The sequence below is a fragment of the Neopsephotus bourkii genome, unplaced genomic scaffold (assembly GCF_033783945.1).
Source record: "Neopsephotus bourkii isolate Nb327-2 ecotype Australia unplaced genomic scaffold, CSIRO-AGI_Nbou_v1 NB_168, whole genome shotgun sequence".
NCBI lineage: Eukaryota > Metazoa > Chordata > Aves > Psittaciformes > Psittacidae > Neopsephotus > Neopsephotus bourkii.
Window position 1 is genome coordinate 18,426,066 of NW_026900684.1, and position 27,689 is coordinate 18,453,754.

General features: G+C 41.1%; 1 protein-coding gene across 3 annotated transcripts in view; it reads left to right on the plus strand.

Moving 5' to 3' along the window:
* Nucleotides 1-26,350, plus strand: part of TNKS (tankyrase) — a 138,380-nt gene extending 112,030 nt beyond the window's left edge. For 2 of the 3 annotated variants that reach the window (XM_061374200.1, XM_061374218.1), the window contains 15 exons: nucleotides 2,176-2,255; nucleotides 3,248-3,393; nucleotides 4,409-4,574; nucleotides 7,220-7,439; nucleotides 7,707-7,816; nucleotides 10,345-10,533; nucleotides 11,831-12,104; nucleotides 12,782-12,864; nucleotides 15,377-15,497; nucleotides 16,118-16,215; nucleotides 17,565-17,639; nucleotides 18,811-18,916; nucleotides 19,766-19,952; nucleotides 20,705-20,861; nucleotides 22,659-26,350. In XM_061374200.1, the coding sequence (XP_061230184.1) occupies nucleotides 2,176-2,255; nucleotides 3,248-3,393; nucleotides 4,409-4,574; nucleotides 7,220-7,439; nucleotides 7,707-7,816; nucleotides 10,345-10,533; nucleotides 11,831-12,104; nucleotides 12,782-12,864; nucleotides 15,377-15,497; nucleotides 16,118-16,215; nucleotides 17,565-17,639; nucleotides 18,811-18,916; nucleotides 19,766-19,952; nucleotides 20,705-20,861; nucleotides 22,659-22,745 (2,099 nt within the window). In that variant the 3' untranslated portion in view covers nucleotides 22,746-26,350. The remainder of the gene's footprint in view (nucleotides 1-2,175; nucleotides 2,256-3,247; nucleotides 3,394-4,408; nucleotides 4,575-7,219; nucleotides 7,440-7,706; nucleotides 7,817-10,344; nucleotides 10,534-11,830; nucleotides 12,105-12,781; nucleotides 12,865-15,376; nucleotides 15,498-16,117; nucleotides 16,216-17,564; nucleotides 17,640-18,810; nucleotides 18,917-19,765; nucleotides 19,953-20,704; nucleotides 20,862-22,658) is intronic. The other variant, XM_061374210.1, reaches the window with a different exon arrangement.
* Nucleotides 26,351-27,689: the final 1,339 nt, after the last annotated feature.

Consider the following 27,689-nt stretch of genomic DNA (forward strand, 5'->3'; position numbering starts at 1 on the left):
GAAAATGGTGCTGCTTTTGCTTTTCTTGAAGAGTAAGATTGGTTTTATTTCATTGCTCAGTGCAGCTTTTTGGTACTCAAGTTGTAACGTAGTGGAATTGAAATTTCTCTTTCCTGTAGTAATTAGATTGTGTTTCTGATTGATTTCCTTTTTTACCCTCACCGAAGTTAGTGTCTTTGCTATCTTATGAAGGCAAGAACCGGAGAGAAGAAATAAAGAGTTGCTAAGGATCAGAGCTTTTGGATCCAGTGTAGGATTTAGCCTCACCTATCCCTACCTCAGGACACTGAGGTGGTGATGCTGTTGGAAAGAGTAAGGGAAGGCTTAACTTAAGGTGAAGAAGGTGTGAACTGAAATCTTAACCTGCTCCAGCAACAGGCGTTTGATGCTGTGCCTCAGTTTGACTCTGCCACAGTCACTAACATTTGTGTCAAACTCATGCTGCCATCCTTCTCTTGCAGCGTCTGTTTGAATCACTTAAAATCATAGAATCATTTGGAAAGACCTTTAAGATCATAGGTTCTAACTGTTTGCTAGTGGAGCTGCTCCTGAGGACAGAGGTAGACTCAAGGAAAGTTCCTGGCAGCTTTGTCTGTATTAAAGGTGCAACTGACCCTCTTCCCTGAGCTTTCTTAGCCTTTCCTTCACTGAGAGCATTCCTTCACCTAACAGTTGAGCTTGTAGGAGTTGCTTCTCACTTCCTGTTCCTCCTTCTCTTCCTGCAGTTAGTATGGAGGCAAGGAGGTAACAAAAGACTACAAAATACAGATTAGGAAGAGAAAATAGGACTGCAATAGGAAATCATGGAATCATAGAATGGTTAGGGTTGGAAAGGACCTTATGATCATCTGTTACGTTGAACTGATAGGCAGGTTAATGTCCTTCTGTAATGATGCCTAGTTTTCCACTCTCGTGGAAACTACAGTTACAGATTATATTGCAACATCAGGAATTGATTGGATTCCGCAGGGACTGGTAGCCTGTAAGAAGTACTTTCTCACATCCCTGCATTTTCCTACTGGAACATAATACCAGTTCTCTGTGCATTTAAAGAAGTCTTTTAAGTATTTTTGAGAGAGTTGCATGTCCATCTAGAATATGTTTAGCCTATTACAACAACACAGTGACTTCCTTACAGCATTCTTAGAGAGGATTACAAGCCCAAATTCACCTTGCCTGGTTTGTTTTGCACTAGGAAGTCATTTCTGTCACTGATCAGGCAACACGCTGCTAAAATATCCATTCCATAAATCCTTGAGCTTGAGAGGAGTGGCTTCTACTATAGAAAGCCATCTCTATTAAAAATTAAGTAATCAAGACTGCCTTTTCAACTCCTTTTTGAGCCACACTGAAGAGCTCTAGGGATAGCTAATCCACTGCTCCTTTCCAGCCACTTCTTCCTCTTCCCTCAGTGCACGCTTCCTTTCTCACAACCATATTTCTAATGAAAAGTGGGGTAAAAATGAGTTTTGATGCCACAACCTGGGATTATTTTACAGTAATTTATAGAGATACCTTTTTTCCTCTTAAGGTTTCCTTTTAGTCACGTATCGTTCTTCTGATTCTGTTTTTAACCACTTCATGTTTATAACAAGGGACTGATCTCATTGTTACTCTGAAGTGCAGTGCACAACTGCAGGCACTTACCATGTGGCCAGGTTCATTTTAGAAATCCCATCCCCTTTTCAGTGCTTCATAGTATGAGATCTAATCACAAGTACAGAGTGCAGAAGCTGTAATTCAGATGCTGGGTGGAGCATATTTAATCCTGGCTGCTCACTGGCCCTGATTCAGTTTGCTTAAAGGTGCTTCTAATCATCAGCAAAACTTTGAATGTGTCCCAGTGAGCATGTAGATTTCTTACATGCAGAAGCAGTCATTTTTACCATACATAGGATTAGCAAAGCATTGAAATTCCATTTGGCAGAATAATGTCAGCTCTAAATCTGACAAGAGTTTAATCTAAATGTCTGGAGCCTAGATCTGTCTGGTTTACACTGAAACTAAGGCTCCTTGTATATCCATTTAGGTAATATGAGCTTGAACATCACAACTCCACGTTTGTTTTTACAAATGACAAGAGACTGCCCCCCACCAGTTTTGGAAATGTTGAGCACGAGTTAATATAACTTAATGATCCTAGAGTAATCCTAAAACTTCTTTTTCCCTATGTAGAAAGTACACCTGTGCGCACATCTGATGTGGATTATCGGTTATTAGAAGCATCCAAAGCTGGAGACTTGGAAACTGTGAAGGTAGGTTTCAGCAATTCATGTTAATTTTCCACTTTGTATTGCCGTGCAAAGCTTGTGGAAGCCTCTGCTATGAGAGTTATGGAAGTAGTGCATGGTGGATGGTAAATCGTAAAGAATTGGAAGGCAAATCTCATATTTGTTTTTTTCTAGAAAGCAGTACTTTAAGATGTGCTAAGGTGTTTCTCTGAGTTTTGGGTTGTTCATTCTCCCAGTCCTTCGCACCATCATGTCTTTGATGGTCTCAGATGCAGTATTGCAGATGCAGCTGTAATTCTTTGAAGTGGATCCTGTGATCCTCAGAATCACAGTTTAGTAGAAGTAAGCCTCAGGTGCATGATTCAATCAGAAGGCAAGCAAACAGAACTGTTAATGAGTAGCAGACTTCACATTCTAACCCATCCTTAATCTGAGGGTGAGGGCTCAGGGCACAGAATCCCAGCATCACAGAAATGTTTGGTCTTTTTCATGAGCAAAAGAACCTGCAGATAAACCATTCTGCATGCATTCTCACCTTGAACTTCAGTGTGATACATATTAAAGTTCTAGCAGCAGCACTTCTGTGCACCAGCAACAACTGTGACTGCCAAGCTCAGGATTTATGAAGACAGCATAAGCTGGAAATGGTAATATCTGAAGAAAGTTACATGGCCTTGGACCTCCTGGCACTTGATGATTTAGAGCCTCACCCTTTTTTAATACATTAGGAACATCTTCAAGCTGCTTCCATCACCTAAGTCTTGTTTGTTATAGAAGTATGTTCAGTCATAAGTTTAAAGCAGCCGTTGTTTTTTAACTTTGCCTAAGTGGAAAGAAATTTTGTGAAACCTAACTTCTAAAAATTGGTGTATAATAATAAACGGATCAGATTTTGTGTTAGGGTGGTAGTGTAAGGTTTTCTTTTGGTTTGGGGGTTTGTTTGACTGTTCTTGTTTGGTTATTATTGATTTGTTTTAGTTCTGTGCGAGTTTTGGTTTCTTCTTTTGTCTTCACAGCAACTTTGCAGCCCTCAGAATGTGAACTGTAGAGATTTGGAAGGCCGTCATTCAACGCCACTGCACTTTGCTGCAGGATATAACCGCGTATCGGTGGTGGAGTATCTGTTGCACCATGGGGCAGACGTACATGCCAAAGATAAAGGGTACATTTCATTCCATGATATGCTCTGCTGCTTTCTATTAGTATGAGACTTCTACTCCCCTCTGTTCATTTTGCTTTGGATTCAGTAACCATCGTATTTTTCCCTTGAAAATTTTTCTCCTCTCTTTCTTCTTGTTCTGCATTGTTCCTGAAATCACTGTAGGGAGATTTATGTCCCGTTAAGGCATACTGAGCTTTCTGGCAAAGCTGTTGTCAAGTACATCTCTGTCACTATAATACATGATCCTTCTCTTCCCCCTTTTGCCCATTTGGAGACTTTAATCTGCTTAAAAGAGATCTTCAAGTTATTTCAAGTGTTCTAAAATGAGGTTTGACTTGCATGGATAAAATTCCTGGATTATCTCTCCTAATTTTTCTAATTCTGTTAGATAGCTTTTATTATATAGTTATGCAGTTAATACTCAGTTAAATTATGTGAACCACTTGCAGAATTTTTGCATTAGTTGCAAAGTAATCCTATAGAATAGCACCATTATGTTTGATCTTTCATTGCAGTGCATTGGTTCAGGGTGGGGATAATTAATTTCCAATGCTAAAACATTTCCAATACTGAATTTTTAGGCTCTCCCTGAAAGAATGTTTGGGTATCTTCGTGTACCTATCAGGTGTGCAGTGCTTACTAGCAACTGCTTCAAACCCATTTTATAGTGTCATATACCTTTTCTGAAATTTACACTCAAATATACAAAGTCAGAACATAGAGATTCTTGCAATTTAGGTTTTGGCTGTTGTTAATAGCATTGGTTTTACTTGCTTGGGGAAGAAGTAACATCGATGCTTGCTAAGTATTTAAAGGTCTCATGGGTGAGAACTGAAGGAGGATAATGAAGTTTTAATTAAAATTTTAATAGCAGGGAAATAAAGCCATGAAAATGGGAACAACTCAAAGATACCAATAATGTCTTGCGGAAATGGGAGTTTTATCGACTGGAACTTTGTATGATTGCATATTGGATTATGTTTTCTGTAGCTATTAATACTTTCTCTTTGATTAGTGGCTTAGTACCTCTGCACAATGCCTGCTCTTACGGACATTACGAAGTGGCTGAGCTCTTAGTGAGGCACGGTGCTTCTGTCAATGTGGCAGACCTGTGGAAATTCACTCCTCTACATGAAGCAGCAGCAAAAGGAAAATACGAAATCTGCAAGCTGCTTTTAAAAGTATGTGCTGGAGTTCTTAGATGTATCTTTAAATGTGTATGTGTTTGTTATTGCCGAAGATTAATTAATGCAAACTTAACTGCATTCAGTGAGTTCTTTATGGTGTCTTTGAATCTATTTTCAGTTGTCAGGTGGTTTCTTGTGTAATGACAGTTCACTTACAAAGGATCATCAGTGCAGTTAATTTTTCCAGTTCGTGTATTAATGCTCTTAGCTAAGTAGGACAAGACTCTCAAACTGGAAAAAGAAGCTGGATTTCTGTAAAAATAGCAAACAAAAAAAGGTCACCACATTATCCTATTCATCATTTGCTGGAGCAGTTACTGCAGCTAAGTCAAGCTTTGTAAATACAAGAGTCTGTTACAGAGGAGTCACTGAAGGTGGGTCCTAGATGGTGTCTGGCATGCAAGAAATTTAAAACTGCAATGTTAATGTCTAATTTATCAAGCTCCTGGAGGAAATGCATAAATATTCATAATTATGTAAGAACCCATAAAAGGCATGAGGTAATGCCTACGTGTTTCCAGTGAGAAACAGGAGTTGGAGAGACTTCTGAATATAAGGTCATATCCTGCCATTGGGAGGGTAAGAGAGTGCTAGAGCAGAATTTCTGGCATATCCTAGTTTTTCTTTTAGTCTTGTTTACTTCATGTCCCTCTGAAGCACAGCATTTAAAAGAGGAGTATGGATATGGATAGTCTTAAAATGATGAGGCTCTTCCCCATCTACTTCATTTGCTGCTGTAAATCCCCACTATTTCCCTCTTATCTCATGAATTCTTTCACTTGCTTACCAAAAAAAAAAGCATTCAGAGGGGGTAACACATCCGTTTGAAATGCACCTGCAGTAGAAACTAGAAGATATTCAGAGATATCTGTGAAGCAAGCACGATGATGGCCGTGGTAGTAACACAGGTGGTACAGATGTTAGCTCAAGCTAGGAGCACTCATAATATCTCAGGCACATCGTTGCTTCATAGACATTGGAGGTATCTGAGTTTTCTGGTAATTCCACTGTGGATGTAGCCATTTTTTTGTGTTCAAGGGATCCAGAATGGATGTACGACAGGAAACAGAGAAGTGCTGAAATCTTCCTTTTTGAAATTTCTCTTGCACTAGAGCTAAATACACCCTTAAGGTGACACAGTTTTGTAAAGGCTCTGGGTGTCCATGGATATGTTCTCACACTGCAGTTTGCTCAGGGCTTCTCCTGCTGCGTCTCTTATGCCAGCTGGCAGTGCTGTCAGTTCTGCTCCGCTGTGGATGTTGAGCCTGACTCCTCCTGACATGCGCTCTTTCTGTCCTGGTTTACTTGAAGAAGGAAACAAAAATGTGCAGGCATTTTGGAGAGACTTTCTTTTTTCATCACTTTTCTTTAAAATTACTTCATTCATTTGTTTTTATGTCTTTGAAAAGGTCTCAGGAGGCACTGCCTCTTCATTTAGGTGTTTATTCTGGAGACTATTTGAATAGCTCTGATTTTGATGAGTTTTAAATTAAGGGATCTAAGGTTTTATCTTGGAGAAGTCATTGCAGTTGAAAAGGCTTTGTACAAAGAGCCCTCTCTTCCCAAAAGCACTGTATATATGTAACTGGTTCTGTGTAACCAATATTCTGTCCCTTGCTGTTTACCTTTCACACCCTGAGCATTGCTTTACTGCTTCCAAAACCAGGGCAGTTAATTCCTTCTGTTCTCCCCACCTCCAGCTCCTTCCCTGTGGTACACGCTAATGCAGCTTTGCCAGCATACCCAGTGAGAAATGGCAGGGTAATCTTGCTGGCAAGGGTTGGACCACTGTGTTTGATTATTCTGAAGGGGCCAGCCAGAGAGCTATTATGCCAGCAGCTGCCTCTGCCTTATCTGTCTTTGTTTTTATCCCTACTGTTGCTGAGAGTGAACAGAGAAGGAGCTGTCCTCCCACAAAGTTGTGTGTGGAAACGACTCACGCCGTATGCTGTATGTAGATGTATGTTCCCTTCCTCATCCTGTGCTCCAGTACTGTGTTCCTATCACTGGCTGATCTGTGTGTTTTACCAGCACAGATACATTCCAGCAGTCATCCAGATACACTTGCCCACCAAAATGTTTTCTTCACTTCTTTCCAGGACCTGTAAACCACTGGAGATGGTGCTCTTACCTATTGGAAAGTGTAGAAATCAGTATTTTTCTAATTTTCTTCTGAAATAAGTGCTTTTTAATAGCAGAGTGGCATTTAGTACAACTTGGGCCCGGCTTCAGTAGATCAGAAAGACGTGCTGAGAAAGCACCTCTGCCAGCCAGTTTGCAGGAGAAAGAAAGGTTTGGCCAGCAAGGTATTAGCAATTGGATTTTCTTTAGCACCTGCTGGGACAGTAGGGTATAGCTATATGCAGGATATGCTCCTGAACCTGCTTCACTTGCAGGTAGCCAACACTCTTGCCTGTGGAGTTGAGGTTTGCACAGTTGTGTTGCAGACTAGTGCTTTAAGCCTCAGCCTTCTGAATTTATTCTCATGTGCCTACTAATCTATACAGTGGTTACCTCATGATAGCAGATGGGCAAAATGCTCCACCTCCTATCTTGTGGATAGGGCAAAATAGTGACACACTGATGTGCAGCGGTCTGCTCACGGTTGTGACAGTAGCATTCCACTTTGCTCTTTCCAGCATGGAGCTGATCCAACAAAAAAGAATCGAGATGGGAACACTCCTCTAGATTTGGTGAAAGAAGGAGACACGGATATCCAGGACTTGCTGCGAGGAGATGCTGCCTTGCTGGATGCTGCCAAGAAGGGGTGCCTGGCACGAGTGCAGAAGCTGTGTACTCAAGAAAATATCAATTGCAGAGACACCCAGGGAAGAAATTCAACTCCACTACATCTTGCAGGTGGGTGACTCACCAGGGTTTGAAGGCTTGTATATTGATGACAGGGCTACAGAAGTTAATCACCAAAACCAGGATTGGCATAGTAAGAATATCAGAGGATTTTTCTGTACAGACAGTTGTTGACTATGGCAGCTGTATTTCAGGAGCTAATACAGTTACTAGGAAAGAGAAGCTTTTGCAGTCAAAAAATTGCTTTAGCTTTTCTGTCTAATAATTTTTCTTTAGTTGTCCTAATACCTGTTTTCTTTTCCTATGCCTTTTCTACAGCTGGTTACAACAATTTGGAAGTAGCTGAATACCTGCTTGAGCATGGTGCTGATGTTAATGCCCAGGACAAAGGAGGATTAATCCCCCTACACAATGCAGCATCCTATGGGGTAAGTGCAGGCATTCTTGCCGTGAGTAGACCAACAAGGAACACCTTAAAGTCACATCCAAGGTCAGTTATTTTGCAGCTGTCTTGCTGTGAATGTAGTTTTTATTTCTTCATAGGTTTTGATGGCATGAAATACTTCTTGGGCTAAGTTGCTATTGTGAGTCCTGTTTGCAGCCCTGCAGATCTAAATCAGACACAGATTCAGGTGTTGTAGCAGTTAAAAGCTGTGGTTCGGAAAGTCTAATAGAACATAGCTTTTATGCAGGCAAGCAGATGCATAGCACTGAACAGTGTTAAATTTGGGGTGACTCTTGAAACAGAAAAGACCTCAAATTTTTGCTGAAAGACTTGGATGGAAGGAAGAAAACAATGTCAGGGTATCGTATCTAGGTGATGACAGCAAAGTGGAGGTCTGTTACAGCTGGTATCTGGTGGGGAACTATTGCTAAAGCTATAGTCTTGAAGGGCTACTGAGTTTGTAGTATGAATGTCCTCCTGGGCAAGCTGTCTACTGCAGTGGGGGTGCAGTAGTTGATTCAAGCCGTTTTGGAGGAGGTGGGCCCTCCTCTGTAGAGGAGGGAGCATCTGTGTGCATACCAGTTGCACAGATGCCTGATAGATTGCTTGTAAGGAGCTGTTAATTGTGGATGAGGTGAGAAAGAAGTCTCTTACAAATAATCATAAGCTCCTAACAGTGTGGTTACCATTAGGCAGACAACATGAAGCTCAAGAGGTAGGGTTTTTGATGGTCTCATGACATCCTTTGTCTGTTATTACCTGGCACAAGAAGAGCAAAGTCTGGGAAAAATGATTGTAGTAGAACCAGGATTGCTTTCATTTGAGAGCCAAATGAAATAAAAAGCACAGTATTCACCTTGTTTTTAAGGAGAGCCTATCAATGAAACTCAGCTTGCCTCATTTGCATTGTTAGTCTGGGATACCAGTATCCTAAAGAGCAAAAAGCTCCAAATCCTGCTGAAGGTTTGGAAATGCAGCACAATTCTTTCTGATACTGGGTGCTAATACCAAGCAATATTGTTCATCAGCGTCTGCCGTAAGCATTAAATTCCCAGGATGTTGATTAGATCTAAAGATAAATTCTGCTGCAAAGATTGTGTTCTTCATTTTCAAGCACAGGAAACCAAAAGCACATATTTTACATGAAGGCAAAACATTCTTTGCTGGCATAGGAAATGTTAGAAATTGGTTCAAGCTGATTATCACTTCTAAAAATCATAATACCAGTCTAATGTGGTTGCCTTGCTGTCTCTCAGAAAAGTTAATGAGGGAGTGTTTGGTGCTTTTCCATTCAGCTTACCTACTTAAGAGCTGCTGTATACCTTTTCCGTGGCAGCCCACACTTCTCTGAGCTGTCATCAGCTCGTTCAGCTCTCTGTGATGGGAGGTAGAAAGGAGATGAGTGCTGGTTTCACGAGTTCATAGCTGGCAAGTTTTCACCACTTTTTTCTCACAAAGTATCTTCAGTTCTCCCACCCAGCAGTTCATGCTGTGTGTCCCTCAGTAGTTTGGTGTGGCAGAAAAGTCACAGGAACAGCAATTGATTTAAAAGTTTGGCAGAGAGGAAGAATAAGATTGCCAGCCTTTTCAAACCATGCTTATTCAGAGAGCAAGCCCTTTTATGAGAGCTGCTGAGAGTCACTTAGTTGCCATTGAAAGGATAAATGAAATCTATTGGCAAGTCTTTGTGCTTCTGCTTACAATTGCAGTGTTTCATGTTCCTAGTAACTCATTTTGACTGCCTGCTTTTCTGTTTCTTAGTTGTATCGCACAAGTAATTTCACTGGTCAGAGGCAGCCAAAATTTTTATCTGCCAGTTTTCTGTTCCTTGATTTGAACTTGAGAAACTTAATGGATGAGGTATTGATGGAACTGTGCTGTTATAAGTCCATTACTTTTATAGCTTATTTAAGACAGTTGTTCCTTATGACACACGTAATGTGTTTTATCAGTCCTCTTATTAATATGATTGGAGAAAGAACGATCTGCCACAGATGAGTGCAAAGTCTTGCAGGAAATTGCAAGACAGACATGAAGTACAATGAAGACTTCTGCGTACAGACATTTAAGTGGTGGCCCGGTAGTACCACACATAGCTCTTTAGAGCTTCCAGTATCACAAGTGTTGCAGCCCTGTAAATTTGTCTGCAGATATTTGACAGTTAACTCTTACCAGTTTTATGCTGGATCAGGTAGCATGTCTGCTCCTGCACGTGACATGAACTTCGTGCTATGTACTTGGGGTGATTTGGCAGAAATATAATTCTGTGTCTGATACCAATTTGCATGTGCTGGTGGATGATCTGGTAGTGCACAGATACAGATGGCCTTGGAGCTACAGCATAAAGTGTTACCCAAAGAGGTGTGCTGCTACATAGACACAGGAGGCAGAGAAGGGAGTTAAATGGAAGAGAAATTACAGGGATGCCTAAGCACCATTACCTCCATCAGGAAAAAGAAACTATATGTTTTACCAGTGTCACGTTGATTAAGATGTTCTTGTGTTTTCCAGCATGTGGATATAGCAGCACTGTTGATCAAATATAATACATGCGTAAATGCAACAGATAAATGGGCGTTCACACCGTTGCATGAAGCTGCACAAAAAGGAAGGACACAGCTCTGTGCTCTGCTGTTAGCTCATGGAGCAGATCCAACCATGAAGAATCAAGAGGGTCAGACACCATTAGACCTGGCAACAGTAAGTTCATGTTAGCATGCCAGCCACAGCTGCCCTGGAGGATTTGCCCAGCATATTAAATGGCTTTCTATGGCTCCATGGCATCAGCAGTCCTCAGCTTTCACTGTGCTGATGTAGAAGGAGATGAGCATCTCCAGGGTGCCTGTCTGACTTTTTACCCATAGGTCCAGGTTTTTTCTCTGGCTGTGATCTTAATGTGACTTGTGATTTAATGTTTTCTCCACTCCTGGGATTGATCTGATTCACTCCTGGGATCAATATCCTCATTGTCAGAAATAAACCTCTGAAATGTGTCTGATGAGATCAATCTGTGTCCTGTTGGTGATGATTTCTTTGAACCTGGGAGGAAAATCAGATGTGTCTTTAGAGGAATGGGATCATTTGGAGGATAATTATGTTCAGTGCCTACATATTACCTCAGTCTTTTCTGTCTAGCTCCAAGACAACATTCTAAGATCTGCCATCAAACCTCTTCTAAACTGGCATCCAGAAACTTTTTTGTTAGTGGTGGCTGGTTAAAAGCCTAATAAGCTGACATGAGCTTGTATGTCCCAGGTTAACCAGACCTGATGGAATAGATAATGCAACCAACTTGGATACTGTCTGGTCATAGTGTACCTTTTAAGGCTATTGATTTATGGAGAGTTCCAGAAATATCCTCAAGAATAACCTGAGCTCTAGAACACTTGCTTTGTGATGAGGGATATGGTTTTTCTGGAGGAATATAAAGATGTTTTAATTATGTTCTACAAGAACATGCAAGGAGGAAATTCTTGAAGATGAGGGTCGTGCTTAATTTATTCAACAAAGGCTAAATGCAGTTGTTAGCTAAGTTCATACTTTTCTTGTAGCTCCTCTCTTTTTTTTTATGATAACAGTGTAAGATGTGATTATAGCAAAGGCAGTTGTAGTCTTTCCATTGAAACCTTGATCCAGCACAGAATACTCACTAGAAGTTAAGCCTGACAGAAATGATGAGGTGGCATTGTCTGGCCTAGGTTTTGAAGGATTTCAGATAAAGTTGCTGCATCGTTCTTCCTGGCTTTAAAACCTATAAAGTTGTTCTATCAGAAAGAAAATTAGATGTACCCTCTTACCTACCTTTAGAAGTGGGGAGAACCCAATTCATATATCGCAATGAATCAGAATGTTCTTGCAGCCATGAATTCCTGCGTTGGTGTTTTCCTTTTAATGGGGTAACAGAGAAATCAACAAAAACGAATTCAAAGAATTCATTTCAGAGATTGATGACTTAGGATAACATAACCTCATGTTGAATGTTCTTTCTGTTTTTCAGGCTGATGATATCCGAGCTTTGCTGATAGATGCGATGCCTCCAGAAGCTTTGCCTACGTGCTTTAAGCCTCAAGCTACTGTTGTTAGTGCCTCTGTGATTTCACCAGCATCTACGCCATCCTGTCTCTCTGCTGCCAGCAGTATAGATAACCTCACCGGGCCACTGGCAGAACTAGCCGTTGGAGGCGCATCAAATGCTGGTGATGGAGCAGCAGGAACTGAAAGGAAGGAAGGAGAAGGTGCATTTGCTGCTGGACAAGTTTACATTGCCAGAAGTACAGTAGCTTAGTATCACAATAGGCCTTGCTTTATCTGAAAAGCATTTCTGACTAGCCAGAAAATATTGTGCAACTTGAAATGTCATCTGTGTTTTGAAGTGTCTGATGCTTGCTCTTGTTTTCATGTGCTCTTCTAGGAGCATTGTTGGCTGTTCATCTGTGTTTGCCATCAGCGATTAGGTCTGACTACAACGGCAGATCTGATTAGATACCCAGATGTTCGTTGTTGATTTTATACAGAAAAATCAAATGAGAATTATGTTGATGAAGGAATTATGATTGTGGTGGCTGGGGCATTTTGCTAAGGCTTTTTAAACCCTTTGATTAGTATCTGGTATGCATGCTTTATGTCAGCATCTGGGTGATTACATAGCAAAAATACACTCGCCCTTCCTTTCCTTTTCTTTGCAATATGAGCCTGTATTTGCCACAGATCACTTACGCTATTTAATAGTTGATTCTGAGGAGGGAACAGTGTTGAGCTTTGCACTGAGCTTTCACACAATATGGAATTGGATTGTTTATTATAGACACAGACAAATAGGTTGTAAAAAGAATCAGAGTTTGGAATTTTGAGAGAATCAGTAGTATTGTTTAATTTTTAGTTTACTTTGTGGATTGTTTCTTTTAAATTCAGGTGCATAGGATATAATGTCTTGTTTCTTCTCTTATAGTTTCTGGTCTTGACATGAACATTACCCAGTTCCTAAAAAGCCTGGGTCTTGAACATCTTCGGGACATCTTTGAGACAGAACAGGTAAAATGGCAAGCCTCATCTCTGTATGTATAAAAGACAGCTTAATCCAATGAATTTGAGTCATATTTTCATTCTCTAATTGAAAAAGAGAAACAAAAAAACACAAATTCACATGTACAGAAAAAACAAGTATGTCCAAGAAAACAACAAATGAGTCTCCAGATACTTTATGGGGAAGTGGAGAAACCTGTGAAAATCACTTTTGTTGTTTGATTCAGATATCCAGTATCTTTCACTTTTTTATATATACATAATGACTGCCAGTTTGGTTTGTATTCTGAGAGTTACTTTGCACCTTGTGAACTTTGAACCTGACAGCTGTAACAAAGGTAGGTTGGAATGTCACTTGCACTTGTCCTTCAGCAGTCTTCATATCCAAACAAGCTTTTCACCACCTGCACTGCTGCATGTGATACTTTGGTTCGATCTAGGAAACCTTCCAGTTAGACTGTAAGCTGAATTAAAACATCTAGTTTACTAGGGTGTAATCACACTAGAGAATGCAGAACCTGTATTTCCTAACAAGTTAGGACTATAGCACTAACTGGGTTTTACAGGGCTAACGAGTCTCAAATGGTATTTGGAGATGGGGGCAAAACACTGAAGATTTACCAATAACTCACAATATATAAGAATAGAACTAATGGAACAGTTTCTCAAGCTTACATTACTTTTTAAAGCAGAAGTACCTCTAATGTAATTGTAGACTCTCTTTTTTTTTTGCCTTTTTATATGCCATGTCTTAAATTTAACATGTTAGGGTTAAATAGATTATGTGTTCACATGAGTGAGATGGACACAGTGGTGGAAGTAAAAGGTACCAGGTACCAGTGTAAGAGAATGGATTTGATGGTCATTTTTCTCCACGCCTCTGCTGCTAATCTTTTATGAGGGGTCAGGAAGCAAACATACGAAATGCAGTATGTCACTAACAGAAACAGTTCCAACTCTTTCCATGAAATATTACAAGAGGTATTTCCCCCAAGTTAAAATGCTGTATAGTCTTTTTTTCCTTTCTTAAATATGAAGCATAAGCTCTTTAATTTGGAACTGCTTCTGTTAAGAAGCAAACCAACCTCAAACCAACCTATATTCTACTCACATTTCTTTTTTTCCTATTGTTATCACACCCTCCTCTTACCATGCTGGTTTTGTTCTATTTTTGATTCTTCAACTCCTAAACTGTTTTTAAGATCTTCCCCTACTAATAACATTTAATAATGCAAATCAGTTTCACTATATTCATTGATCATTTTGAAACCATTTAGCTCCTCTTGTGAGGAGGTGAAAACAAGCTCATCTTCCTTAAGTTTATTGTTTCAAGCTGCTTTTCCCAAGCATTGCAGTATCTTTGTATGCACTTTTTCACCTTAGCTCTAGCCTCTCCTGATGCTTTCTGATATCTGGGTTTCTTCTGTATTTTTTTAACGTTCTGCTGCACGTGATGAATGTCTTCAGTAGTTTTTCCACAGCAGTCCCAGTAGGTTGTTTTCTGCTCAATTAGACAGATGTTCAGTGTGGCTATTAATTCCTTGCTTGAGTTGCTTTCTTTTGAATTAAAGATATTCTATTTGTAGTGGACAGAGTGCAGACCTGCAAATTCAGTTGTGCAAACAATACAGATCCTTTTGAATCAACTTATATGGTTTCCCATTATTTTTTGAGCTTCCCATTCTAGTTTAATATGTGAATTCGGAAGTAGATTTTATACAACTGTCTTGTCCAGATGAAATCTTTGATTTTCACAGAATCGCCTCAGTGCACAATTGCTTTGTAGGAATAAAAATGTGTATTTTATTTAGCTTTTACCTCCTGTTCTTTAAAAAAATGTTGATTTGATATCATGTTTTATTACCTTTCTGCTTGGACCAGTAATCTGTGACCTTGAAATTTAAAACCACATTAGGTGATTGTAAATGTATTCATAGATTGTGACAAAATGAATAGTTTTGTGTCCTCCTGATTAGTTCCAAAAATAGTATAATAGTTGAGCATGATTTAGCATAGCTGACCTATGAGTTTGATACACATGCAAGCATATACACAAAAGTAGCACACACCATACTAATGCTGATGTGAAACACACTTCACATTTATTATTAAGCTTATAGCTTAATCATTTCTGTTTGTGTAGCGAAAGTAATGAATTGTATAGCAATGTGAAACTTTGCTTCAAAAATATTCCCAGATTTGTCCCATCATTTCCATGCATCCTCTGCCTACATAAGTAAAAAACTTTTGGAGAACTTCCTGTGAGAACCAGCTCTTGTTAATTGCTGGAAGAGAATTAAGTTTTGCACAGCTTCAGGCTGCAGCAGCTGGGTATGGTCCTATAATAGGGAGAGGCTTCTTGCCAGAAGGTGGCAGCAATTACAAGTGCAGTAAAACATAAAATATATGTACTCTCCTGGCTGCACCATGAATGCATTCCATTTTCTGAACTGATGGGTCTTCCATCTTGGGAATCGGGCCAGGTTTGGCAACTGATTTTTGCGGTCTTTCACCTTTCCAGATAACCCTGGACGTGTTGGCAGACATGGGGCACGAGGAGCTTAAGGAAATTGGGATCAATGCGTACGGCCACCGCCACAAATTAATAAAAGGTGTGGAGAGGCTTCTAGGAGGGCAGCAAGGTAAATATGACATTTTTACTGGTCAGCCTAAGCATACAGGAGGTTCCCAGAAGTCATCTTCTGTTAATGTAGGCGTTGTCACCGGGACTTGAAAGAATCCATACGTCAGGAACGTGACGCTGGCAGACCTGGTGGCTGGGTCGGTTGTGACAAGTAATGCGTATATTGAGGACATACAGGAATGTGAGTGGTCACTTGACTTCCCAGAGAATGGACACCCCCAAGACAGCTGTGGAGGCTATGCCCATTTCCAGGGACTCTGATCCAGGCAGGAGCTTTTGGATTGATTTGCTCTACACACTTACCCACAGGCCAGCTGGATCCTGAAGGATGGACCTGATGGAGCTGTTGCTACTTCACACTTCTAGGATGCTTCTCTTGACAGCGGAAACAATAAAATGCAATTATGTCCCACATGCATTTGCCATCTCTCTTTTAAAGCCTCTGCTGCCAACGGAAGCACTTTATCTTTTTAATGTTGTGCTTCTGCCTTGTGTTTGTTTTCCATTTCCTGCTGTACTGGGGTTATTTAAGAGGGGTAATAATGATGATGAATTCAAATAGAGCTGCTATTGTTTTCTCCTGTTGATTTTTACTCATTTAATTCCTTCTCTTTGCAGGCACCAATCCTTATTTGACTTTCCACTGTGTGAGTCAGGGGACCATTCTCCTTGACCTTGCTCCTGATGATAAGGAGTATCAGTCTGTCGAAGAAGAGGTATTGCAAATACCTTTCTTAATGCTCCAGTGACTGTGTATTTCTCTGTTCATTTATAGCCCATCAGAGCTAAAGCATGCACTGCATGGTGAAAATGATAAAATATGCTTTGATGTATGAATTGTATAGATCAGACATGAAATTTAGGGCTCTTCATTTGTCTTTTTTTGTAGAGCAATGATAGAAATTATTTTGCTGTGTCCCGCCTATTTTTTTTAAGTGCTCTGTTTGGTTACTTAGCATTATCCCAATTTTGCTCTGTTGTTGTGTTTTTAGCAAGGGTTTCCATAGCTTTCCATAGATAGGTGGACCCATGAAGAACAAGGGATTAAGCCCCTGCAAGTCTGTAGGCATTCTTTCTGCTCAGACTCTTTTCTGGCTGTGAACCAGCTTGTTTTCTCTTGTCTCAGTGGCGTAGTTAATCTGTAACCCAGATAAACAGCTCTTGGATAATTGAAAATTGACTGTAATTTTGCCTCCCACACACACATGCTCTTTTATTTGAGTAAACTCCAAGCAGATACCATTTCGAAAGAAAAATCATAACAGAAAAGAGACGCTCCGAAGAGTTGTGTTTGGAAGATAACTCCATTTTACTGTGCACTTGCTGTTTGTGTGGTGTTCCTACACAGTGGCACGGAAGTGTTTGGAGTCTTTTTAAAAGTCTAAATATTCAGGATTGCTGCCAGCTTAACCTGAAATATTTTTGTTTAGTGTCTATATAAACTGGAGTTTGTGCAGATCCCTGTTATAAACTTTTCTGACAGAAAGGGTGACTTGTCTGCCAGAGTAAATTGGGGTAATTATTTGAGCTGTAACTAAACGTTGCTGTAGCTATAAATACCTCTGGAAAAGACACCATGAAACTGTTGAAATTCTCAGGGGCTGCTAATGACATGGGCAAATCTACAGTGCAAGCATTTTCCTATCACTAGGAAATATAAACTGAACTCATTAGAAACACATCTGTTATTACATCAAAATTATCTTTTTTTGTGTATTCATTTTCAAAGATTGCTTTTTTTTCTAATCTAAAGCGGGTGTTCTAGTTGTGTGCAATTTTGATAACAAGTGCCACTATTCTCCTTTTTCCTGTGTAGATTTTCATGACAAGGTTGGGTAATTGCATCATCCAATTTCTCTACTGCCAAACAGCATAGCACATTGGGTGCCTGAGAATAAGGGTCTACAGCAGTTAAAAATTGAGAATTGGGGTTGGTTTTTTTACACCTTTTAATTGTTAAGAAGATTGACTCTTGTTGCCAGTGGTATACTGAGATATTGCATTAATACTTTGCCTTGCTAGCAAGCTTTATGTGCTGAACATTCAGCTGCGTTCATTTATGCAGATGCAGAGTACAATCCGGGAGCATCGGGATGGTGGAAATGCTGGTGGGATCTTCAACAGGTACAATGTCATCAGGGTAAGTCTCAAAACCTCTTAATTCTGCGAGGTAAAATCAGTTGGTACTTATTATGCAAGCAGGCACAATTGGCTAAGTGGATTGCCCTTTTATATTCAAAGTTCTTTGTTGAGATAATATTCATGAGCAGAGTTACAGCAAGTGCTAAATGCTAAAATTAGACAGTTTGTTCTGCACATAGGATTAGGGAGAAGTGTCCACTTGCGCTCTTAACGCAGTCTGAAGAACCGATATTGAAGAGCCTGCCTTATGTTTCACAGCCTGATTTTAATTTTAGAGGACTATAACTTCTGTATTTGATTTTGCAGCACAGGGGTTTTTTCTCAGTCTTTTCTTGCCTTTTTAAGGGCGATTCTGGGTGAGGGGGAAAGCATGAGCATGACTTATTAAAGGTTTTATCTCCCTATACTACTTTGGATCTTGACACCACCTCCTTTGCATCTCACAACTAGAAAAATACCTTTTAAAAGCCCTGGCATATCAGAAAATGGACTGCTGTATTTCTGAGGAAGAGTACACTTGCTCTTTTTTGCGAGGAGGAGGAAGTAGAAGGTATCAGAACAGAACTCAGTTCCTGAGCACCCTGCTACCTGTCTGCTTGAAAAGTGAGCTTGTGCAGAGCCTTTGCAATTGTCCCAGTAGATCGTACATCTGACATAAACGCTGTTTCCATCCTACTCCCTATCAAAGATGAAGTCCTTTATAAGAAACCATAGTGGTATTAGAGCACATGGCTGGAACCATGTCTCGAGATAGATTAAAGAGCGTATCTCCCAGTTTCTTTCCTCAGAAGTTGTTTCTTTCATAAAAAATTCAACCTAAGCCAGACAGCAGGCTTCAGAAAGCTGGCCCAGATTGTCCAACAGAGCTCAAAGCAGAGATGGAAGGAATTTCAGGCAGTTGGTAGGTCTTGGTGATATTACAGGCTCTGAGGGACAGAGCCTGAAAGTCTTCCTTAAACACAAGAACTCTTGTCTGCACTTTCACAGTAGCTTTAACCCCTTGTAAACATGTGCTACCAGCTGGTTTGAAAGGCTTGAGCCTTGCATGGGGTTTGTTTATACTGTTCATATGTCTTACTCCATTTCCCTGTCAAATTTATGCAAACTGTCAAATTACATTCCCTTTCAATTCCAATTCAAGTATGCTTGGGCCTGTTGTACCACTGCAGATTCAAAAGGTCGTGAACAAGAAGTTGCGAGAGAGATTCTGTCACAGGCAGAAGGAGGTCTCAGAGGAGAATCATAATCATCACAATGAGCGCATGTTGTTTCATGGTAAGGAAGTGATCTCTATTCATAAGTACTGGTGTTTAACAAAAAAAAAAACAGCCTCCAAGGACCCACAGGCACTGTTAACGTTGCTGTGTCACCGTCCTGTACAGTAGTTGTACATTGGAAATGCAGGGGTGTGGGGGTGGTGATGGTCTGTGCGGTTACTGCAATCTGAAAAGCTACAATAGAGAAAAAATACTTTTTCTTTCTTCCAAAAGAAAAACAAGCAAGTTTTTTGCTAAGCTTAGTCATCTTAGTCATTTCCAGTAAAGCTGCTGGGAGGATGTTACACTGCTATGAGAAAGAGTATCTTCTAAAAGAGGGGAGCAACACACAGTAAAAGCATTTTACTCTGGTGCTGCATGCAACCATCAGGGTAAGAAATCAAAACCAACCATGAGTTTCAGCCAGTTGTTCTCTAGAAGCATCCAGAAGTCCCTACGAATGACAGTTGCCTGAGGGTCCTTCTGCCCTAGATCTTTCTGTGATTCCGCATAGGAAATTGGTTTTGGGTATGATTGTCCTAACTTCTTACCCCATCTTAATCAGTACTGACTGCTGGAGAAGGTGTGCATTGACAAGATAAATTGCAGTGAAATGTGAGTGGGGGGAAAGCCATTTAATGAGATCTGGGAAGTGAGTAAGAAATATGAGTCACGCGTGGGATCTTGGTATATAACGATAAATCCCACACATCACTGCATCCTGCTGGGTATCACCCCCTTCCAGCTGACTGAGTGTGCTTTCTGGTATTTAATGGTCTATTTGAGGCAGACAAGCTCCTCTTGACAGAGTCCTGTATTACGATAGAGCTTAACGAGTATGTATCATTTCATGTCATTTCTGTTCTAGGGTCTCCTTTTATTAACGCTATCATTCACAAAGGTTTTGATGAAAGACATGCATACATTGGAGGAATGTTTGGAGCTGGAATTTACTTCGCTGAGAACTCCTCAAAAAGCAACCAATATGTGTATGGGATAGGGGGAGGAACGGGCTGTCCCACACACAAAGACAGGTCCTGTTATATCTGCCACAGGTATGAGTACAGCAGAATTCCCTACACATAATTCTGGCTGTCCTGGTTTTTACGATCCTGGCACAGGGTGAATTGCAGGGAGAGAACAGCCACTTGAGCTTGGTCGTGGCTGGAAAAATGCAGTTTTCCATTTGTCAAGGCTAAACATAAAAGGTTATAAATACAGCGAGTCACACAGAAAGGTCAAAAATTACATCTAAGCATACAGTGAGTATAAATCAAAGTGAATTGTGGCTCAGGAAAGAGGCCTGAAACAGCAAGTTTGAAAATGAAGCATCAGATGAAAATAGCAATTACACTCCAGGCACTATCAGAACAAAACTGCAGTGCAGAGTGGTGGTCTAGTGTACCATGGATCAGATAATTTTGGAGGTGGTGAACGAGACTTAATCACAGCTTTATTTTGTACTGGAGCAGATCAGTGTGCTTTTTGCACTTTGACACCTGCCCATACCCTGCTGGTAGGAGCACGGTTTCATATCTCAACAGCTTTATATAAAATGAACTAGGAGAGGCCTTCATGTGAAGGCCAGACAAAGAACAAAGATGCGTTTTCCCTTCTGCATGTCAAGAAAGACTTTTGTTTGTGTGTGACAGGTTTTGTACAGCCTTAGAACTGGTTTCTACAAGTGTTTCTCCAAAATGCCTTGAGAAATTAATTGTGATGAAATAAGTTCAAGTTTGAAATCATTCTGGAAGTGTGCAGTTCCTAGTAAGATATATGAAAATTATGTTTTCTCTTTTCCTTTTAGACAAATGCTCTTCTGCAGAGTGACCCTTGGAAAATCCTTTCTTCAGTTCAGCACAATGAAAATGGCTCATGCCCCTCCAGGGCACCATTCTGTTATTGGCAGGCCAAGCGTGAATGGACTTGCATACGCTGAATATGTTATCTATAGAGGAGAACAGGTATGTAGGTTTTCAAGGACTGGCTTTGCAAGGGCAAAGAGCTTGGAGAGGGAATGATTGGTTTCCATACCAACTTCGCTGTGAAAGCCAGGTTGATTAGATTTATTATTTATAGGGTTGTTTTCCATTTAAATGTGGAAATAATCAGTGAACTGTATCAAGCCAGCAAATGCTATGTCTGTCCACTGAGCAGCTCTCATTTACACCATGCAGAATTGCCTAACGCCTCCTGTGCAGCACTGCTAGAGTCTATTAAGAGTTTTAGTTTTCTCTCAGCAGGCCCTGTTTCTCCCATTGTGTTTTATTGGCATTACTGCAGTAATAAGAACGGTGAATTTCTGGGCGTCTTGTATATGTTGAGGATTTGGGGCTTTTTACCTGTAGATTGCCAGGAATGGCAGTATCACTGGCTGCCAGACACTACCCTTAAATGGCAGCTGAAAACAAAGCAGTCTTCAGGAGCTGATTTTTAATCTGAATAACTCAGATAATAAACTAGACCTTTAGTCTAGAAAAGTGGTTTGCTTACTCCTCTGGATGGCTCCAGGATTATAAATCAAGTTCAGGCTGGAAGGAACCCTGGGGAGGTCACCTAGGCCAGCCTCTTGTTCGCACTCAATTCAGACCACATTGCTGAGGGCTTGCTTTAACCATGCAGGTCTCAAAGACCCTTAGAGAACAGTGTTTTACAGCCTCCTTCACCAGCTTGTTCCTGTGCTTAATTATCCTCAGAGTAAAAAAAATCCAATAGGAACCTCCCGTGTTTTACTTAATCTCATTCTCCTGATGCACAGCTCAGAAAAGACTCCGGGTCTTTTTTCTCAGTAGCCTTCCCTATGTGACCAGAAGATTGCTATGAGGTCCCACAAAGCCTTTCCTTTTCTGAACCAAACAAACCCATCTGCCTCAGCCTCTTCTTACCCTGTGTTCTTTCCTGCTGACTATCTTACTGGTCCTTTGCTGAACTTGGCTCCAGCTTGTTGGAATCTTTCTTGTACTGGAAGGCCTAAAAATTGTATGCGGTTGTCTAGATGTGTTCAAGGGAGTACTGAATAAGTGGCAATCACTGCTATACTTGGTTAATTGGCTACACATGCTGTTGATGCTGGTAGCCTTTATTGCTGCCAGGACATGCTTGATTCCACTTTAGCTTGCTGTCACCCGAGGAACACCCAGCACCTTTTCAGCAGAACTGCTTCCCATCCTGCAGTGTTACTACAAGGACTTAATCTGAGGTGCATTTGCCCTTGCTGGATTTCTTGAGGCCTCTGTTTGCCCAGTCTCCTCTCATCTGTCTGGCTCTTTCTGAATGAAACTTTAGCTGCCTTCAGAAAACTCTGGACAGATGACTGGGCTACATGTTTTGGATGTACTAAGCATTTTACTGCCAATAAAGGCATTTGCAGGTCACATGGCAAGTCAGCATTTTAGGGTTAGACTGTGTTGGTCATCTGAGATGACTGAGTGACTTACAGGCACTGACTGACCTATAGGGTTAGCTAACAAGGAGAGTAACTCTGACTATGAATTCCTGTTGCGCACACAATTTCCGGCAGTGTCTGCATAGAAGAGACGTCTTTATTTATGCTAGTGCATTACTGAAGGTATGAACTGCATTAAGCAGTTCCCACTTAGTGCTGGCTAGGTTTGAAGTCTGCTTTTTCTTTTGCACTCTAAGAACAAGAGCTGATTTCTTGCAGTGTCCTTCCTGATCACTGTTTCATGAAATCCAACGCATGAGCTTGCTGAGCATACCCTTGCATAAAGCAATGATTTCTTTTCTTGCCTTACTTTCAGGCTTACCCAGAATATCTCATTACGTACCAGATTGTGAAGCCAGAAGCTCCCTCACAGACAGCAACAGCAGCAGAGCAAAAGACCTAGTAGCTACAGAGCAGTGAAGAAGGATGCGACTTCAATCTTGGACTGGATGGATGCGTGTTTCAGAAAATCAGTATCATATAAAATTGTTAACAACCTGGGAATAAGCTGTATGTCTTTTATGAAGCATTGCTGTCTTGATGAATATGATATGAGTAACTCTTGCATACTCAACTGCTACTGTTCCTTTTGAGGAAAGTTTACAAGGGACTGCCTTTTAATAACATATCTCAGGCTCCTAGTCTCTGCAGTTACTTTGTGTAAAATAACATTGTTTTGATCTAGACCTTGGGAACATTATTGTGCAAACAGAAATCTTCATCAGTGCCATCTCACGTGTTAAAATTTCAGACACTACTATTCTAGTTATTTGCAGACCAATTGCATTAAGCCCGTAACTTTCTTTTCAGCATACACCATTCATTTTATGTTTTCAAGAGATCCTACTCAACTATTTATTTTCCTTTTGTATTCTGAAGTTGAGCCAGAACCTTCTTAAAGATATTTTGCACAAAGTCAAGTTGACTAAAATCGTTAACAATGCAATATGAATTTAATCTGAGAAGGGGCTAGGTCCAGTTCTTCAATATAGGGGGTTTTTGCACACCTCTGAGCAAACGATAATATGAGTGAGTGTAGCTTTAGAGTGGAAACGTCGGTTCACTGCTTTGTCTGTGTGAGTTTTCTGGGGGAAGCCCTAGGACGTGTTTGCAAGGGTAAAACCAGCTCTTGGGCTTGGAAGAACAACTTCATAAAGCAGGTCAATGCCCTCTGCTGGCATCTCTAAAAGAACGTTTTATAAGGCTTCTATTAAGTACATGAAGTCTGTGAAACGTTCTCCGGTTCCAGTGGCGCATGGTTTTGCTGGGAGATAACAGGTGAAAAGTCAGAAGATTGCATGCATGAGGGCGTATCTGGTTCATGTCCCTCTGTGATACGAGACCCAGTAAATGGGTTTCAGACTGGTCATGGAGAGTGTATTATAGCAGCTTCGTGTCACACCTTTGCGTGTGACACCACAGTTGAAGAGTTTAAAGGATTTACAAAAAATAGTAACTTTTTTAAATATCGATTTTACATTTTGATGAGAATGAACTTTTAAAACACCAGTGGGCAAGTGGCTTTCTTTGCAGGTATACCAGAGAACAAAGCTAGGATTTATTCACTCGAACCCCCTTCCCCGCGAGTTCCCAGGTTTATTTCACTGGGTAAGAGAAAGTTATTTTAAGCATTGCATAGCACAGCATCAAACAGTTTCAGAAGTCCCCCCCATGGAGGATATGCATTTAACAGAGGTAGAAACATATTTTTTGTTATTGTTGGTTTAACAGCTTCAGAGAAGGCTGAAAACAGAGCCGTGTTCGTTTTTTTTCCTTACCAGCCAATACCAGGAGATGTGCTTCAGTGTTGAGCATGTAACAACCGGAGAAAAAGATGTTCCTTGGAACACAACATGCTGTATGTTTGCCTGTCAACCGGCACCGTTTGGTACCTGATGATCCAGTTCATGCATTCAGGTGTTATCTCCCTTAAAGCAAGGAAACAACAGAATAGCGTGCTTTTAGTTTATAAAAACGGATGTGCTCCCCATAAGTGGGAGTTTGCAGACGTGTTTGGATAAAACAGACTTAAACCTGAAGAGCTTTTCACTTTCAGCATTAAGACACGCAGTTTCAGTTTTAACATGAAGACATTAATGCTGAAGCAAGCTGTCCTCACAGAGGAACTTCACCCACTGTAAAACCAGTCATTTAGTGCAATATGGCTACCTGCGCATTATCTGTTTGTAATTCTCTTTAGAGAAAACCTTAGGAATAGCAATATTTCAACAAATCCTTGAACTTTGGGGTTTACTTTTCTTAAGCTGGCAGTGGATCTATGGTTCTCGCTTCATTTTGTGACCTAATTAAATATGTAGCTTTGAAGTCCAAGGCAGGCTCTAGCCTAGTTGTCCTTTTAATCAGATTTCATTGATGAAATTGGGTGCTTGTATTTTGGCTACTTGTTTAATAGTGTTAGGATTGCAGAGATCACCACTAGGCTTTGAAGCTTTGTATTCATCATTAAAGTTTGGGGTTTGTTTTTAACTTAGCTAATAATGGAGTGGGGAGATGTGCCTATCTACACTAGGGTTTCAGATAGCAGTGAGAGTGCGTGTTTGCTCACCATCCCCAGTTAGACATAGTTTTAAATGGTGAAACAGTTGTGCTGCTTAGGTGAGCAAAATGGTTAACGTGGGTGTGGAAGTTAAAAGCTTTACATCTTTCAAACACATGAACAAACCTAAAAACAGAAAACCCCACCAAGCCCGCACCAGATTCTGTTCCTGCTTGTTGTTTCCTGTGTGCTGATTGAACTAATGGCTAGTCTGGATTTCTTCTGCAGCCTTGAACTTCCAGAGGATAAAAATGCTGTCCAGTATCTTTGAACTGCCAGTGTTAACGTATCTGATGTTCTGTGCAGAGTAAAGGTGCTGTGTGAGGAAATCGTTTTGCAGTGGTTTTTGTCTTGTAATGATGTGATCTCCTGTCTGTTTGTGACCAGACACAGAGGAATACCTAGGCCTGATGATGCGTCTGTGTGTCGTAGAAACCTGTGCGAGAATAGCGTCTGCCTCTCCTGGCGTATGTTGTTGTAGCTCCTCTTACAGTTTCAAACAAAGTGAGGATCTGCCCATCAGCATCAAAGTTACCCGTGAGAAAGCTGGTGATGGGTTTGGTGGTAGAGCCGCATTTGGCAGCTTGTTAACGGTACAGATGCTGCTGCTTCAGCCAAGGGAGTTAACGTGATGCTTCCTAATTCTAGAGAATGGGACCTTAAAAAAGGCATGCCCCTGTAACCAGGCAGCTGCTGTCTCCTGAGAAACGGTTTTCTGACTTCCTGAGAAGGGCAGTCCCCTGCTCACCAGTTGTTCACTTGCAGCATTAAGTCACCAGTGGAGGCACAGGAGGAGCTGAGGATGCAAGAACATTCTGGGCTAAGCCATCCCGTAGGCTTGGGAGCCTGGGCACCTCTCACTGGGCTCCAGAAAGAGCTATTCCCCCTGCGACAGAGCATGGTGTCTGCTGGGAAAAGGACAGTTGTCTCTCTCAGGCCTGTTGAGTTTTGCCCATGTCTCTTTGGGGCAGCGTTTTGAAATGTCAGGACCTTAATAGGCAAACAGAAAGAAACTTCATCACGTAGCAAAGAATGGAGGGTTCTGCTCTCCATTGCTGACATTGTTTCCATGAGACAGATGAATCAGGTACGTGGTGCAGAGTGACACAGCAGTCTGAATGCTGTCAACAAAACTTGTTAGGATTAAAAGCAGAGAGTACAGTACCTTATTGTATCTTATTTTCTCACCCTTATTTTTATCTGCCAATCTGTTCTGATCCCAGCTCCACAGGGACTGTTACAAACCTCTTCTGCTACTCCCACCGTTTTGCAGTCACTATTGGTCTGCAGTCCAAGGAATGAGCAATGTGTTTTTCTACCCTTTGTTTTGAATGTTTGCATGTGATGCCATGGAATCCCATTGCATTATGCAGCAGGAATTTATTTTGCCTGCAAACTTTTGTACCGTGCTTATTGATAATAGGAGTACCCCAAACCTAACCTCTACACTTGCTTAAGCAAAAAGAAAGCCCCGCAAAATGTTCTCCATTGCAGGCTTTGGTGGGCAGCAGACACACAAGAGGCATATGGTACAGGGGACAGAGTAGCTTCTGGAGAAGGGTGCTTCCTTGGCTCTGGAAACTAGCTGATCCTACTGTTTGTTGTAGGTTAGAGATGTCTGCTTGCTGTGAATGCAAGATGTGCCACTGCGTGGCCTGCAGGAACTAAAGACAGCAGCAAATCCTCTCACAAGAAACTCCTGCATCCCTGCAGGGCAGTCCAAGCTCCTGCACAGTACTTGCACTACCTAGAATTTCCATATGGAACTGTTAACAGAAATTACCCAGGTTATTTAGAAAGATGGGTAAAAGGAAGGGTCCAACCACAAAACAGGTTAGTTTGAACACTGCTAGTCTTTCGCAAAAGCTGAAGGTCTAACGCACGCTTCAGTCATTTTAAGCTATGCTGTAGCACTGCTGGGGAAGATGTGGGTAAGTACAGATCCAGTTCTAGCCTTGGGTAGTGAGTGGCCTGTGAGTCACCATAGACTTGAATCTATTGATGATCAGAGGTGGTGGCTTTGGCACAGCCCAGAGCACGCTCTCCTCATCTTTCAGGGAGCAGCAGAGATGGAGTGGCAGTGTTCCCACCTGTGAAAGCTAGAGGACCAGGAGACAGCATCTATTACAACTTCTGAAGTGAGGTGAATGAGCCCAGGAACCAGTAGGGGACACGAGAAACAGATGCATTTCCCATTACACTAACACATATGCCTGTCAGCTCATATTATCTGCCTGGTTTCGATACATCTGTTTCTGTCCTACTGATCCTGTTGGTGGCAATTTTTAGTGTTGGTTCTGTTAATTACTGATACAGACCATTACAGTCCCTGCATCACAAGGTAATTCTGACACTTCCTCCTTAACAGCTGCAGAACTTGCTTCAGCTCTGTCCATTGAAGTGGGGATGTTTCTGTGCCGCAGTCCCATGAGCTTGTGCATCTTCTTTCAGTTGCTTTCTCTGCCAACTTAGATGACAGTGTACCTGGGGGTTGAGTTTTTAGGCTTTTCTTTGTATAACTTGTTTTCATAACTAGCCCTGCGTGTTTCCTCTCTTGGTTGCCAATTACCTGGGACTGGGTTATCATTTATTTATTTCCTCCTTTACCTTCTCTCTCAAAGAAGACGATGGGCAGGTTCTCAGCCTACCTACACGGTGGACTTTAGGTAACATCTCTGTAACAACCGAGTTTGATCTATAAATGTGCTTGGCTAAATGTCTGATCTGCAATACTTGTACTAGTTTAAAATACAATAAATACATTTTTAACAGTTGCTCTGTAGAAGCTGC